This window comes from Patagioenas fasciata, chromosome 9, assembly GCF_037038585.1.
Source record: "Patagioenas fasciata isolate bPatFas1 chromosome 9, bPatFas1.hap1, whole genome shotgun sequence".
Lineage (NCBI taxonomy): Eukaryota > Metazoa > Chordata > Aves > Columbiformes > Columbidae > Patagioenas > Patagioenas fasciata.
This window is the reverse complement of record NC_092528.1, coordinates 10,313,897-10,331,356: the sequence shown is the minus strand read 5'-3', so window position 1 is coordinate 10,331,356 and position 17,460 is coordinate 10,313,897. Positions and strand designations below refer to the sequence as shown.

Below are 17,460 nucleotides of genomic sequence, written 5' to 3'. Positions count from 1 at the left end.
ATTGTTTATTCAGTGGTTCTTGGATGCCATAGTTACAAACCTGAAGTAGCTCCTGGGAAGGGAAATCTCCAACTAAGTCTTGGAGTGGTTTTAAGGAGACAATGGTAAAAGTTTGTGATAAAAGATTGCGGAATGTGATGTCAGATTGGGGAGTTAAGATGTATTTTCAAACCATGCACTCAATATATACAGTTTATTTAGTAGAACATGTACTTTCTCACACATATATTTCATATGTAAAGTAATGTGAAAGGTGCAAAAATGAAAGGTTAACTCATATGCAAAAGACTGCGAGTTTCTGAATGACTGAGGCAGTAGCAAATAATATTTTGAAAACCAACTGTTTCAGAAAGTTCTTCTTTTTGTTCTTTTGCAGATAATGGTGAAGATGATGATAAAAACTTTTCTTTACTTCTGAACTCCTTACGTGCCTCAGCTGTGGTCATAGTTTTAGTAGTAACAAGTTTAAAAATACTCGTACATTGGGCCCAGTATTAGATACATGCAGCTGCTCACTTGCACAGTCATTTCTATGGAAATTAATTGACAGGAAATTGTATTTTCAAAACTGGCCCCCTTTCTTTTTAATTTGCTCCAGACAGGAGATAATTTCTTTTCACATTTTGAATAAAGGAAACATCTTCCTCAGACTTGATTACAAACTATCTTAGACCATTTTTACAGCTGTTTTTAAAAGGCACAGAAATGGATTTCTTGATGTGAAAGTGTTTCTGGCTTAGAGCATGAACCATGCCAAAATAACGGTACAAGGAATGGTAGCCTTAAATTGCCACAAGGAAACGTGCAGTTTAGACTCGGAGCCAAACTTGCAAATGGCGTAAGGGTGGTGACACACCAGAAGTGCTGACCGAGAAGGGATGAGGCATGTCCATGGATGTTTTGTGAAGCACACAGTACAGGCTAGCAGGGCTTCTCTAAGGAATGAGGTGGGTAGAGCTGGTCCAGCTGGGAGCGAGGAGAAGGTCAGACGGACGCTCCCTATTTTTCTGTGATGCAGGGCTTGCTTCCCTAGCTCCCCTCCTCCAGGAAAGATGGGCAGACAGGCAGAAGAATTTTATACATGTGTCATGTTATATCTTTGTAGAAATACAGTTCTCATATCTAAATGCCGTATTTGAAGGGGTTCTTTTGGTTTACGTGTGCAAAAACAGTTTTAAAATTGCAGGAGAAAATTCTGCTGATTAATCAGCAAAGTTAATCAGAAATGTTTGTTGCTCAAGGAATTGCTGGTATCCAAGATAATCTGTTGGGGTTGTATACTGGGCAGCTTGCCCTCTGTGAGACAGCTGGGGCTGCTGCCCAGTGTCGCAGCCCCAAACAGTGATTAATGCTTAGAGGAGTAAGGATTCACTATTGTCCCAGGCTGGCCCAGCTGTCCAAATCAAACGAGCTCCAACAGTCACCTTCTGTAAGATTTACAGAAGGAAAGAGCAGAGTCAGACTTCTGGCTGGAAACTGCCTTTTAACTCTCAGATACTTTCTACGTCAGAAAGGTTTTGAATAGTTATTTCTATGTTTGGCCCTCAACGACAACTTTCTGATCATGTTGGCAAAGGAAAACTGGTGCAGCAATGACAAAGGCTGATTTTTAAGTGGCATTCCAGCAATCTTGGTAGTTTTCCTCTGGCAAACCTTTCACATGTAGTAGATACCATCAAGGCTAATGCTTCTTTTGGTGTCACACTGTCACTTTGCTAATGCTAGTTCTTTTTTTTCCAAAATTTTTCCTCTTTCAAGTTTAAAGGGAAGAAAAATATGGAAGAGGTTCACATTTGCTGGAAAAACATTGTCCTTCTCTCTCCTGCATCTCCCCCTGCCACGGCCAAGGTGACCGTACTGCTCTGTCAGGGATGATGCTGTTGGCCTCCTGTGAGGCCAGGGGGAGCAGAGGAAGGGCTGTTCTTCCACCGTGGGCCGTCCCATCGTGTGGCACAAGGTTTAAAGACAGGACATAGTTCAATAACCTTTTTCAGGTGTGTTTTATCACGAAATTCTTTTGTGGCAAAGTAATAAAAGATGGCATCCAGGCAGCAGTTCAGGTTGGCTAATGTCATTGACACCTGAATGAACAGGCTGATGTTTTGTTTCAGACTGCAGTTCACTATCACGTTCTGTCTTACCAGGCACTGTAAGCAGATTCCAAGGTGGAAGGGTGTGAAGCACACCAAAAACACCACGAGGTTGATGATAATGACTCGTAAGCAGCCACTGCCTTCTGCCTTTGTTTTAGCTTGACTTTTGTGATTCAGAAGAATCCAGATGTTTTGGGCAGAGCAGAAAATCATCACTGCAAGTGGGATCAGAAATCCAAAGGTTTCCAAAGAAACAATGAGGGGGATGCTCCATGTCTGTTCTGACATATTGGAAAAGCACTGAAAAGCATCTGTCTTGTGAAATACATACATTGGGACACTGCAAAGCCAAACTACTGCCCAGATGATGCAGCAAATCAAGATAGCCCATTTGGGGGATTGCTTAGCTCGACCTTCAAATGGGTGCCTTATGCAGATATATCTGTCGACAGTAATGCAGACAATGATGAAGATACTGCCGTACATATTGATAAAATAGAGAGACTGTATGAAAGAGCACAGGAGTCCAGGCGCTTCTGTGACGGAGTAGTACAGCTTGAGTGGGAGCGAGAGAATCAGCAAGACATCTGCAAGCGCGAGATTGATCATATAAACTGAGGTTTTGCTCTGTTTCTTCCAAAGACAGCAGAACACAAAGAGGGCCAGGGCGTTGAGAACCAGCCCGAGAATGAAGGTGGGGATGGAGATCCCCAGCTGCAGGGTCTTTGCTAGGCTGTCGATGTCAGTAAAATTGCATTCCTCACTGTGGTTGGTCATTTCTCCCCTAAAATGACAGAAAGAACAAGTTGGAAATGTGTAAGATGCTTAGTTAATGCCTTGACATATTTGAGCAAGGTACTTTCTAACACAGCTCTGCTTTTTTGGGTTTGAGCTATACACTTGATCAGTCTTGGGCTATTATTGAAAGTGAATCCTCATTTCAAGCACAGAGCTCTCTATTTCCAGTTTGAGTGTCTTGATCTATTATAAAGGAGCCTGATTCTCAATGGCAGGTAGTCAGCATCCACTGACTACCATGCCCTTTAAGATAATGCCATTCTGGTATTGAAGAGACTGACCTGTTCAACCGGATATTTTCAAAAATTCTAAAGCGTCCTGGTTATCTGCAATAACTTGTATATCTATTGAATCTGCCTTAACATGCTTGGTTCCTTCGCTACACAGAAATTCATGAAACTGATAGCTGGGATTTTACTCTTATACCTGTGATTCCCTGTGCATCAGTAGCTTTTACTGATGTGCTTTTACTAACCTGCATTTATATGTATATTTTAATTTCATCTAGTGCTTGTATCCAATGCGGTTTTTCAAAAGGTCAGCTTAAGAAGATTGATCTTTCATCTAGGTGCAAATTGAGTAAGTGTGTTTTCTAGCTTGTGTTCCACTTGCAGCATTGGTAAAATTTTGGGTTTCTAAGTACTTAAAATTTTAACTCATTATCTCAGATAATCTGGAAAAGATTTGCAAGTGGAAGGCATGACATCTGAATAATACAGTAATTTTTAAAAGTATAATTTCTGTGGAACAAGTGTTATCACCATTCTTAAAAATATACTTATGCTTGAACAAACTATGCCTTAAAAATGCTTTTTGATAATCTCTTTAAATCAAAATCAGAAAAAAAATCCTAATGAAGGAGATAAAATTGGTAGCTAACATTCCCAGTTCAGCTTAGCCAACCAAGTAGCTCAAAACAAATTTTAGGAGTAAGTGAAGAGGTTTTAAGAAGAACTTAATCAAGATGGGAATCTTTGCTACCAAATGCAGCTGAAATTAGCCAAGGAAACAAAAAGAAAACCCAACTAAACAAAAGCAATTAGTGAAAAGGCTTTTTTTCTTTACATGGCTAAAAAAAAAAAAGAGAGAGAGAGAAATGTAGAGTAAGTAGGTCTGCTACATATTAATTGAAAAAATGGCCTTGTGTTTTGCCAAATCTTATACCTCTGCTTTTCAAAGGGATGCTGATATTGTGCTGGAGGTCAGAGGTGGGATGACTTACAGGAATCACTGAGTGATAACGGAAATAACTGTACTGAACTCAGTACACACTCAGAGCTTAACAGGTTCAAATTAGGGAAAACAGCTTATTTCCAGCTCAGACTATGAAAAGAAGAGGCACATAAAGCTGAAGTTCCAACCCAGTAATTGTTATGAAGTATGTATGTTATTAGTATATCTGGAAAAAGATCAATCCACTCTATCTGTTGAAGGAAAGAGTGTCAAACATGATTAAAGCAATTCTATAACTCTTGAGTCAAGGCTTCCTACAGATTTTTAAAGAAAACTACAAAATAATGCTTTGACAGATCTTGCCAGACTTCTTTGAAGAAGTGTCTGCTTTTTCAGATAAGGGAAAGGCTGAAGGTCGAAGGCACTTGTATTTCAGTGAAGTATACTAGAAATAACTAAATAGCACTAGAAAAACGGGTTTGGAACATGGCCTGTTAAGGAGGTGAGGAAATGGTTGCAAGAAAGCTGATGGGGACTACAAATGGACTGGATGCAGGTTGCTGGGGGGATGCACAAATACACCAAGACTGCTCCTTGGTGGTGTTTCCCCTGGTGACCCCACTGCAGGAGCGAGTGTGACCTGCGGGGACATGCTGTTGGTCAGGGGCCAGATCCAACTGACACTTCCAGAGAACTGGACTGAGCTGCATGAGTGGGACAGGTACACCTTTGTGAACTCAGGATATAGCAAAAGGAAATCTGGTGGTTATCAGCAGATCAATCTGTCAGAAATGAGAACAAAAAGAAAACCCTGGTTTGTTAGTCAATCTGAGATTGAGTCAATCCCTTTGAGCCAGCAATGTGTGGCAGCTACGTAGAACATCATGTGGTTGTGGTACATGACAGGTGAGATAATTCCACTAAAGGTGGAGACGCATTTGTGCCACGTGTACAAGGGAGGCAGCCGCTACTGTCACCTGCGGGCAAGACAGGTAGGAGGAAATAGGAGTACTGTGATGTTGCGTGTGTCCTATGAGCAAGAGCACCCACTTAACTTGGGAAAAAATCAGATGACGTTAAACATTTGGGGGGAGTGACAACACCTGTTGATCCAGCACTTTGTGTGCTGTATAAATAATATCAGAAAATCGGCTGTAATGTCTTTTAAAACTACGAAGTTTGACTGTAATTTTACTGCATTTCTATTTCACCGAATGTTTTTTCTTTAGAATTCATTAGTACAAAATCATGTATAGCATTATTCCTGAAAAATATTAATTTCAATAAAACGTTAGCCAGCCTTTAAACTGTTAATTTCATGTACTCAGAGCACCTGATTTTCAAAAACTTGATTACATTTTTTTATCATTTTGCCCCACATCAAATTTGAATTTCACATCTTGAGTAATCCAAGGGAATTGTTTGCAAACAATTCACACTGCGTAATACGCTTGCCCAAAATTATTTGAAGATTCATTTTCATCAACAAATAACTTTGCAGTTGTTTCATAAGCATCATATTTACTGCATTGTCCTAATTATTAATAAAAATACTGATGATACTGAATCTGAAAGATACTGAACTGTACCAAATACATATTTCCTGTATGGTAGAGATTGATTAGTATCTCAGTGGGTACTCACTAATCATATAGAAGTTTCGTACAGATGTTTCCTTTGATTGCTTATGAGAACTTCTTTAGAGACAGTCTGAATCCTCTTTCCCCCTCCTACACCTCGTCCCCCAGCGCCATTACTGTATCATAGAAGAAAGTCAAATTACTTATATTTCATTCTCAGATGAATCTGTGCAGATCATTACTTACGGCTGCATTGTCTTCTAGGTGCTTGCAAACAGATTCTTCAGTGGGTGATTCCAATATTTTTCCAAATACTGAAGCCAGGCTTAGTGATCTATGATTTCCCAATTCCTCCTTTTCCACCTTCTGCAGAGACAGGCACCACGTTTGCTCTTTTCATGTTCTAAAGAAAATTCTTCTGTCATCCATCAGTTTCCTGAAGGAATTGCCTGCAGCTCTAGAATTGTTGCAGACAACTTCTAGAAGCCAGAAGATAATGTAAGAACCTGGAATTAACAGTACTTGAGAGTCTATCTTAGCTCATCCAGAGCCTGTGTCATCACTGCTCCATTTGTTCTCAATTTCTCCTACTGAATGAGGGTTTTCCAGTTCCTATGGACTAGTTAAATGTCAATTTGGTTTGCCAATAGCAGGAGCGTGTGGTTAAGCTAGCAGCAAGGAAATGGAACAACAAGGTTTTACAGTATTATCTTGGCTAGTTTTTTTGCAGCCCAGTGGGATGCATGAATGGTTTCCTCTTTGTAGCTCAGATCTGAGTTCATCTGGCTGTAGCTAAGATTCACACAAGTTTGTATGTTAGCCCTGATGGGGGATAGCCAATTAGGGATATTCTTATCCAGGAAAGCTTCCTTAGCAGGACCATCCTCATAAGAAAATCTATAACTTTAAGTGTAGGTGTAGCCTTAATAGTAAGGAAATGATAATCAGATGACAGAACACAGCAAACCAAACAGTCTAGCTGTACTATCAAAGACAAATGAGGAGACTTCAGGTCACTGCTTCAGCAGGGACTTTTATAGCATTTACCATAGTTACCCTCCTAATCAATGCAAACCAAGTAATATTAATGCTATGAAACAGACTTTGTTTATATCTATTTTCCTGAACATTATTCATGTTAGATATAAATTATTCTCTGTGGATGCAAAGGAGAAGAGTTAGACGGTCTAGTGCAATGAAGAGCAGAAAGTTCCACGTCTGCCATATATTTCATTTGTAGTTGGATAATTTCTCATTCTAAATATTTTGATTGCAACAGAATATATTTCTGATTGTAACTAAAGTAGAAATCTTTCTGCTTTGAGCTAAACAACGCTACATATTTGATCTTATTGTTTGATCTTTATAAGAAATAATCATCCAACTACCTTAAAAACAGTGTTCTACAATCAATTGAAAAAAACAGTTGTTAGTTAAAATAGGAATTATTTTACCTGAACCCCAGCAGAGATCAGCAGCATTGCTTCAGTCCAGGTTGCTCTACAGAGCATGAAAACATTTGCTTACAGACCATACCCTACCAGTACTCTTACTAAATAGTATAACCACATCCTTCTTTTCTTTTCTTCTCTTTTTTTTTTTTTCCTATTTCAAAACAGACTCTACGTTTCTTTATATAGACAAGTGAAGGTGAAAGAGTGTAAAGACTTGAATCCTCAGCTGTTTCCAGTCAGTAGTCAAAGCAGCGTGGAGAGCAGGGTTGAAGCCAGAGTTGGGTTTGGACTGGACTTTACCTGGTGTGAAGCAGCTGAGAGCTTTTATGGCTACTTCCAAATTTCCAATTATTCATTGAGCTGGAGGGGAGATGGGGAAGTGGAAAGTTGTACTAGAGGGGCTATCATAGAAATAGGCTTTCTTCCCCAAGTTTCTGTTCAGTTTGCATACTGGAGACCAGCACTTTAGCACTCAGATGCTTCTGAAAGACACAGCTTCTTACATGCATGCAGCTGTAAAACTATTTAAAGTGCATGAGCCAGTTTTAGCCATCTCAGGTGTCTGATTCATAACTGCAAGTTGGCAAACAAATGCTTGTTGGTGAGAGGAGTGAGGTATACGGAGCACTACCTTATATGTGAGTCATATAGCAGCCAAGACACCCTTTTCTTGAAATGAGCTTTCAAGGCTTTTCCATCAATAGGACTTGCCTCATGGAGTCTGAAGCTCTCCCTCTGCTCTGGGAGGTGTCACGCAATGTGCAATGTATACCTTTTGGGGAGGTAGTTGTGTTTGCAAAGAGTGAGCAGCAGGAATATGGGCACATTTATCCACTGCTGTCCTCAGGAGAGAGCGGACGAGGGTGGGATGTAGCCAAGGACTCAAAGCTGTTGGTCTCCTCAGGTCCTGGCCAGCTGTGGCTCTGGTTGGGACTGGCATCAAAGAGGTGTTTGTGGTTACATAAAGGGACATAAGTTACCGAAAAAAAGTTGATTAGTGTTTGATGACAATGTGACATTCTCATACATAATAATTTTAACTCCAAGTAACAGTACTGTCAGAAGAATAGAACCCTAATAGGGGCTCATCTGTGTACGTCATATGGACACTTCGTTCAGAAGAGTGCAAATGGTCTCTCTCCGGAACACCTCTGCCTGAAGTGTGAAACTCACTTGCTAGTGTGGAGAGCCACTCTGCTGACCTGTGGACTGCTCTTTCAACACACACACTGCAACCCTCTGCTGCAGCAGTAAATACAGGGAAAAAAACCAACAAACCAAACAACCAAACCAAACAAAAATGATTAAAACAACCAACCAAACAAACAAACAAAACACTCTGATATTTTTCAAATATTCAGCTGGCTTTGGAGGTAACTTGGTCTTTCTGCACATCCTGCAGAAAAAGTAGCACCAGCATTTGTACCACAGGACTTAGAGAAGAAAAAACTTGCAATTTCTTAACACCTTTTTTCTTTTTTTTTTTACCTGTCTCATCTAAAAATGAGATCTGAAGAAAGGAATTAAAAACAAACAACAAAATCAAAGTTTGTGTAAACCTTGTAAGAAAATGATATGGCAGAAGAAATGAAGGCAACATGATTCATATCATTTGAGGAACATGTAATGGAATCAGAAGTTTTCAATGGCTTTTCAACTTCTGTCTTCTCAGAACCGTGGGTTTGCTACAAGTCACAGCAATGGACTGTAATGAATCTGGAGTCATGAAAAGAAATCTAAGAGTGCAATGAAAGATTACCAGAAAACAAATACTCTACAATTTTATGTGACCTTTGAATGAATTATTCTCTGTCATGTTGCAGCTGAAACTGGCTTGCTTCTTCAATCCTCTCACTGCAGGCATATTTCAGACTTAGTTTAAAAATTAATTTTAATACTTCATGCTACCACCACTCCCAGCACTAGGTTCATTCCCTGTGGCTCCATGAACTTCCCATTTAGTATCACTTAGTGCAGCAGAGCTAAACAAAAAATCAGCATTTCTGCACACATCAACCGCATGTTTGCTAAGTTGACAATTTGCTTGTGATACGTGTGGGTTCAGAATTTGTAGGTAAGCCTGTAATTTTTGATGTGCATATATGTTGTTCTTTTGCAGGTTGGCCTTTTTGGTTTAAATTAGGACAACTTTTATCTAGAGCATATTTAATGAGGGCAAGCTATGAATGACTCACTCCCACACCTACAGAAAGATTACTGGCTGAGAAATTAGAGCTTGTTTGCCCCCTGTCTTTGGTGACTCCTTTTCTAATTTCTCCCACCAGGTGCTATACATGAATATGCCTGGCAGGAATTATTTCAGTGAGTCTTTTGTGCTCTCAGTGCCTTTAACCCCCAGCACTCCTGCTTGCTAAACGCTGAATTCCAGGGACCCAGGCAGCTGCATGGCTCTGAGGTTTTCAACAAGAAGGAGAAGGGCTTTTTTTGTTTCAGTTCTTTATTTCTTTTATTTTCTTTTTTTTTTTTTTTTTCCCAATTGACCATATAAATGTGCTGGATACATATTGTTTGTCCTGCATAGAGACAACAATCTTATCAACCTTACCCTTTTTCCAATACTGTGTTCCAACTAGCAAATGAATAGTGACTGGAAGAAACTAAACCGAACTCTGAGTAACTAAAAGGAAGTGTATGAGCAATAAATTTATAACGCTTATGGCAAAGATTGAGTGGGTTGGTTGTTTGAGTTTTCCTGGTAGAGGTTGGTGAGCTTTCTCCATCTTTCATCCTCTAGCTGCAGTAAGTGCTGCTGTTGCTAAATCAGGCAACAGCAGGTAGCACTTGTCATCTTCAAGGAATCAATCTGTTTCAGAGGAAACATGTTCATACAGTGCAAAACCACATTTATTTGCATTACAGCATCACGAATTCTGCTCTTCTTCTTTTTAAGTGGAAAATATATCAAACCAGCTTTACAGTTCAGCTTTCGCAGATGTGTAAAATATGTGTTTGCTTGTACTTAATGGCCACTATGCAGTAAGCTTTTTCTCAAATCTAGAATTAGGATGTTCAAGCGCAAATGAGTCATATTTCAAAGGTGGAGTCCAGTGTGTGCCACTCTGTGCCACTCTGAGGGCATGTGTGCCTTGTTCTCCCAGACAGCTATAAAATATTGACTCCGATAACAAGATTTAATCATCCAGAGCAAAATGACTCAGGAAAAGACATTGCCCAGTAGAGAGCTAGGAGGAGAGTGAAAAACTGTCATTCTTGTGAAGAGTGCTGCGTGCAGTGAGGAAACAGAAGGCTTATCAGCCTGTACCTGAGTCTAAGTTATCTTTTATGTTGTGCTGTGTCTGGTTTTTGATATTTTTGTGTGTGTTTAAAGGTTTCAAAAACTGGATGGCCAAAGTGAGTTAAGCTAACAAGTAGTTTTGTTCTGAGCAGGCTACCACAGTTTGCTACCACAAAAGGGCTTGGCCTTCTTCTTTTAAGAGATGCTGAGGACTTCACCTGGGCCCAGCTGAGCAGCAGCACACTCCTGGGAAGGAGATCTAGACAAAGAGCTCGTGATGCTGTCGCCTATCTGAAGATGTACCTTGATGCTCTTTCTTTTTAAAGAACAGGTAAATGAAAGAATAAGGTAAATTTTCATTGGTGATTTAGAAATTGTTGTTTGTACTTGAGTTGGAACACAAACTGTTTTATTTATCTGGGGGCCTTTCACTTCACATTAGTGCTCTTCAGGTTGCTCAGTACTCTTTCCCTCACCTTCATAAGTAATCAATGCTTGGCTCACAGCAAGCTATCTTAATTGCGGAGTTGGGAACTTTGGGGGTTCTGTTTTCTCATGTGACCACTTTTTTTTTTGCAGTAAGTGCAGGAGACTGCAAAACTAGAAATCAGGAAACCCGGCAACTTCTGTATTTTATGGCAAACAGCAACATTCAGTCTCTCCAAGATGAGGCAGAGACTTTTAAAGGCAGCCCAAGACAGCACAAAAAGCGCAGTTGTGCTTGGAGCTGGCCAGGGTGTAGATTTGATTCTGACTACATTTGAGAAACCTTACAGAAGTTTCTTAGGGTTGTATGTTGAGAGGGAAGAAACTGGCCGGTCTGGTGAGCAGCCAGTCTCACATGAGTATGGTTGAATGAGCAGAACCGTGGGAGTAATATGTTAAGGTGCAGGATATCTTAAGTGATATCTGTTTGAGCAATTCACCAAAAGGACACCAAGCATGCAGGGTTCTCCTTCATGGCTTCAGAGACCCACAGTCTACAGCCGAGCTGAAATTATCTAATTCTCCATAGTTCAATTTGGTTTCCAGAACCAAAAAGGCTGGTTAGGCGTGGCTGGTGTCAGCCAGGTGCCAGTGAGGAGGACATGTATTTCATGGCCTGTCCATCCCTGCCCGTGGCAGCGACAGAGCAGCTTGCGCCTAGCCAAAAGCAATTGTGTCCATGACTGTACAGATAGGCTGTAACTTTTTGTGGGTTTTTGTAGGAGGGGGCAGCCAGTCAAGCTCCCAGCTCAGCTTAGTGAAACTGTGTAAGAATAGACACAGAGCTTCCTGCATGAATGTGCCTTGCAGTATCTCCATGAGGTTCACCAGCATACCCCACCTGTGCCAGCTGCCCAGGCAGAGGGTTTGTGGTTGCTGAGCATCGCTGGGCTGGCACTAGTGAAGCACAGCCCACAGCAGTTGCCATCCACTAAGATGCATGCAGTTCTTGTGGGTGTTTCCATGGGATGTATACAGACTGAATCTTTTGAGGAGCCCCCTGGAAAGGGGTAAATTTGAGGCTGCTGTGTTGATTTCTTAAAACAAGAGAAAAGCTTTTGTTTAATGAAGATGCTATGCTCACTGACCAGTGGCACTACCGAGGGAAATGGTAGGTGTGAACAAAACTAAGGTTTTGAAGGAAACCACTGGCTAATTTCACAGTCATCCAGTAAAAAGGACTAATGGTTAGCAGCAGTGTGTATACACACCTGGGACCTGAGCAGGGAGATGACATCGCTCCTTGACAGGACTCCTGGGCACTCAGGCTCCTGTCAGTTATAACATCATATTGCAGGGAAAAGGGCTATTTCTCTGCCGTGTCTCACCACTCCAGGTGGCAATGTGTGGTTATTGCACAGTATTCTTTTTCCTGACACAGACAGTGATCAGATCAGAAAGTCATGTTGTGCTCACCCACATACACCATATGACATAATACTCTGGTAAGTGGTATATCTAGATTTATTATTTTCTTTCTTTTTTTTTTTTTTTTGGTCAGCCTTTGCATTGTATTTGGTAATGAAATACATAATTAAAAGTTATTTCCTTTGCATTTTCATTATATGGAGCATTACCCGAGCACTCTTGACTCGACCATCACCATCTTCTATCTGAACTGATGGAAGTCAACAACCATGACTACAGCCTGGCACTGAGGGACACCAGTGCAGAAAAGCAACAGCAGCCCCACAGCACACGCATGCCTTGCACAGCCATTCCTATACCTTCAAGCAGACAGCCCTGCACAAAAGGGTAGGAGCTGCCTCATCTGCAAGGTGTTACAACTTTCTGAGAGACTCATCTCTGTCAGATGGCTTGGACTGAAAAAGAGATGACTTCTGTGGAAACTGCTTTTTTTCCCATTTCCTTTAACCTTGCCTCATCTATCTCCCCTCATTGAGATGGACTGGCATTTCAGCACAGGAAGCCCTACAAACTTAAGCCTATACTTGCAACAGATTAGAGTCAAATTAAAATCACAGGTTGGCCTAAAAGTAACATCTTCCCAATTTGTGCCCTCATTATGTGCATGTCATCTATCTTTCTTGGTGTTTCCCGTTTTAACTTAGGTATTGCCAAGTTGCCAATACCTTTTTATTGTTTTACAACCAGTGTGTATTCAGCTTTGCATTAATTAGGCTGATCCAGGATGTCTCAAAGGGTTGCAGAGAAATGAGACCAGCTCTGGCCCCTCGCAGTACAGCCAAAATGCATGTTGCTGTCCCTGGGACAGGGTTATTTGAGATGCGAGTTGGGGATTGTTTCTCATGCTGGTGTTGCCTGTGGCTTGTGTGTTTTGCTTAGCTTGGTGCTTTTCTTGAGGTTTCTGCAGGCTGTAGCTCAGATGGCTCCACCGCAGCCATGTGTGCTGGCAGGGTGCACTTGTCCGTGCAGACTCTCCAGCCTGTGTTGCCTCCTGCCGGCACTGAAGTCTGAGGGTGTGAGAACTGCATTCAGCCTCGCTGGTTCCATCAGGTGTCCTGAGAGATCCCAGGGAGCCGAAGTCCCAGTTTGAATCACTGAGTAACTTAACGTGGGCATGCAGTGAGTGCTGCTGAGGAAAAGAAAGTGCCAGACAGACCAAAAAAAAAAAAAAAAAAGCGCCAGTGCTTGTAGGAGAAACACTGCCCAACAGTGCCATCTTGGGGTAGTTTATGTCTAAAAGTTGGACGAAAGGCATCAAAGTGGAACTTGACTTCTCCTTTGTGTGATGTGCTCTTTCCTCGTGTGAGTATATGTAAATATATATGTGCGTATCAATGTCTTAATGACTTATTAACAGTCATTACGTTGTACATGTGGGTTGCATTCACCCTTACCTTATGAGCTTTGTTTTGTTCTCATCTCTCCTAATCTGTCCTGGCCGACTGCTTTTTATTTTAATAAGATAGCCTTTGAGAGAGAAAGCTCTGTTTTATGCTGCTGAAAAAATATCTCTCTGTGAAAACATGGCTTTGTCTGTTCTCCTTTGGAAAGGGGAACTGAGCAAGTTTCCTTGTTTATTCCAGTGCAGAAGGGGTCTCTGCCCTGAAGATAATTGTGAATCCTAGATTCTCCCGTCTGAAGAGAACAGTAATGCAGGTGCATTCAATCAGCTGTAGTTTGTTTCTTCTTTGTGTATAGGTTATGTGCCCTTGCTGTCAGCATAGGATTAGTATTTATAATATAAAGGTGGGTCTTGGTCTCAGGTTCTTTGGTTCTGCAGAAAGGGGGGCAACGTGAGGATGCTGCAATGTGCTGCCAGCCCTGCCAGCTCCAAAGAGGAAAAGGCTTTCTGGCTTGTTTCCCTGAGAGCTGGCATTTACCCTCCTTTGTGTGCAGAGAGGTTGTGGTGGTTGAGCTTAACAGTGGCTAGATATTTATTTCCTTCTGATCTGTAACGTTAGTCTAGCTTGATCAATATGGTTGTCTTTGTTCTGGCTGCTGCTGTAGCCAAGGGTTTTTATACACAAGTTAGAAGTGAGAGAATGGCTTTGGAAATAAAACTGCACTTCATTTGAGTATAATCAAGCCACTTACGCTGATAACCTTCTAGCTTTCTGCTTCCAACCAAGTGCTAGAGATTTATTTGAAATGCTGAGAAGGTCCCTTCACTTTAGCACAGGTGCATTCCTATAAATAGCTTATATTGAAAAGCCTTGTAACATGAAAGGGATCAAGAAAGCAATTTGCAGGAAAGTGAAAAACCTCAAACAGATGAAAACATCTCAAATTAACTAGTGTTAGAATGGCAGAAACTATTACACAATCAGTTGCAGACTCTTTTGAACAAAGAGAAAAGCTAAGATTTTCTTAAAAAATCTTGAGTGACAAAAGTTTTGGCAAGTAAGTTTATCAGGTTACTGAAAAATCAGCCTGAGCTGACAGTTTTTGAATTTGTGTGGACACAGCCCACTGTGGGTCTGATGGGCAGCCTTGGAAAGACCCAGCCATTATCTAAGCCCAGAGTGGTCCAACCTGCCTGCAGGGCTGGTGGGTGTATGTCTGTTTGTTTGTCTGTGTTTGTCATGGCCAGGATGTTCTACACTTTAAAACGCGCTTTTATCATTTTGCATTCAGCAGGAGCTGTGTTGGCCTGTATTGGCTGCAGAAGTTATGTAGGGCTTTGTTGTGCTGCAGTGTCCCAGGTGTGGGGGCCTTTGAGGAGGCAGATAAAGGCCCTGAATAGAAGGACTGCCTTTGGATTTTGTGCTAGAAACCATGCTTGGCTTAAGGGGCTGCCTCATCTGTTTGGAGTAGGATAAAAGCTGCATGAGCTGAGTGCAAGCACCAGTCTCTACTAAAAATCTATTGTGCTGTTATGATGGGCTGCTCTGAATAAACCCCATCTCTCCCTGCGCTGAGTGGGAAGGGTGATTGCTAAGACCAAGGTAGTTGTACAGGGATTGTACTGAGGCAGCTGAGAAACTTGTGAGGGTAGGTCATCACGCAGGAATACAACTGTAGCATTGCCCCGAAGTCTTGTGCTCTTGGACTCTTCATAAGGATTACCTTATATGCGTCCACCAGGTGTGACCTATATTGTTTGCAAAAAGGGGTTATATATGTGATGCTGGGCTTAAATTTTCTAGGGCAGAGGAAGAAGTTCCTTTGCAAATTATTTTGCTGAGCCTAAACCCCCAATTGGGATTTTTCTGGAGCACCCAGATGTACAATGGAAGCTGGCCAGATGTGCAGATATACCTCCAGATCCACCTTAAATCTGCAGTATTCCTCAAAGGGCAAGCCTTTACACCCCGGATCACAGCCTGCGGGTCATCTCCCAGCTTGAAAGAGGAAAGCTTCCACGGAGATGCCTTCAGCTTGAGCATCCATTCTGCCAGAATGGGTGCTGGGGGTCTTCTTGGGGTCAGACCTCCTGTGTGGGTGAAATTTGAACCACCCAAGGGGCCCGAGGGTGCCTGGCTGTGACACTACAATACTACACTGCACCTCTGTGTGATGCACATCACTCACTATTGTTTGACAAAAAAGTCTTAAACTGAGGTTCGTTTCAAACCAAGCCATGTTGCCTCCCACGCTTGGTATTCCGCAGCAGGGCAGCAGTGTTGCCTGTGTTCGCACAGCTTACAGCTGGTAGAGGTGCACCATCTGCCGCGTCTCTCTGATCTCACACAGCGTGGGTAGAAGCACCCAATTTCTGCAGCTGCTGGGAAGGGGCTTTATCTTCACACTCCCTTTCGTAGACCTCTGACAACTTACACTCCAGAAATTGGTGCATGTAGTAGAGTTTTCATGAGAAAGCAGTAGTATTTCCAGACTTTTGTGTAGGCTGTCTGCTAATAGGGACTAGAATAATTAATAATGGCATAAACCAGATGTAGTTTATGACTGTATGAATATACTCTTTTAGAATTATATTTCCCTATATTACAAGAAGGGTTATGAAAATGACTTTCTCTGTTTGCAGTCTTCTAACCTAAGACTTAAGTCTATTTACAACATGATTAGTTGTTGCAGGAATGAAAGACTCTACAAGACAGTGGAAGTCAAATTTTGTTTTTCAAATGGTGTGGCAAGTTAGGTAGATGGTTTGGAAAGGAAAGAATTTGATGAGGCATTAAGACATATGTAAAGTTTTGCACATACATAGAAATAGTTGTGATCCCAAATGAGACGTGTGAGCTTGATATGCTGCAGATCTGAAAAAGGGGAACTGAGGCTTAGAGTAGATTGCAAACCAAGTATGACTGGAAATTAAATGGAAGATTATGCTGTTGTAGAAAAAAGTCAACATGATTATGGGGTGTGCAATTGTTTAAGGCTTTAGAATAACCATATTTGGTCTTGGGTGCCTTTTTTAAAAATGAAAGAAAGGGAGAAAGAGAGAGAGAAAGAAAGAAAATAGGACCAAACATAGTGAGCTACATCCGAAGCACAGAGGTAGGTGGCTATATTTAGAGCACAGATGTTGAAGTGTGGAGGGCATAAACATGTCTTCACATACATATAGGGCAGCTATGGAGGGAATAAATATTTTGCTATATCCACTGCGGGTGGGAAAAGAAACAATGGATTTATGCTGTGGCAGGAAATTAAAAGAAAGCCTTCTAATGCTGAGGACAGATGAAAATAGAAATACGCCTTGCAGTGAGGTGTTATTAAAAGCAGGTTAGACAAAATTCTGCTAGTTATAACAGAGGAACACTTCAGCTGGCTTTTCACTAGGTGGTCTCTTCCTGCCTTTTCTGCAAGTCTGCACTTTCACATGTGAAAGATTGAGGTGAATTAGAAATCACCTTGGATAACATTACAGCTACATGTGTGTTAGTATTGAGGGGAGCAAAGATCCTAACTGATGGCACACTTTGAGTATAAATCAATGTAATCCCAGAGTGACATGAACTCTTACCTTGTTATGAGTGCTCTTTATTTACTGCAAGTTGACAGTAGCTCTTTACCAGGTGGGATAATCACTAGATTGCTTTACTCCATGCCTAATTTAGCACAGATTTGTTACCTGATCTCAGAAGTGGCTACAGCTGACTGAAAATCAGGAGTTGTCCCATACCTCATTGCACTCTATAAAAAGAAACCCAGCAAGAAAGCTACAAAAAGGGCGAGGGGAAAAAAGGATATGAAAATAATTGTGAGTGTCATCTATAGGCAAGAGTAAA

General features: G+C 41.4%; 1 protein-coding gene across 1 annotated transcript; it reads right to left on the bottom strand.

The window, feature by feature from the left end:
* Nucleotides 1-1,246: 1,246 nt before the first annotated feature.
* Nucleotides 1,247-2,870, bottom strand: GPR55 (G protein-coupled receptor 55). Its single transcript, XM_065845134.2, has one exon. It carries the CDS (start codon nucleotides 2,868-2,870, stop codon nucleotides 1,866-1,868), a length of 1,005 nt encoding a protein of 334 aa, XP_065701206.2. The 3' UTR covers nucleotides 1,247-1,865.
* Between the last annotated feature and the right edge of the window lie 14,590 nt (nucleotides 2,871-17,460).

Coding starts and splice junctions, on each gene's coding strand:
- GPR55 (XM_065845134.2), bottom strand. CDS start 2,870: ATGACCAACCACAGTGAGGAATGCAATTTTACTGACATCGACAGCCTA.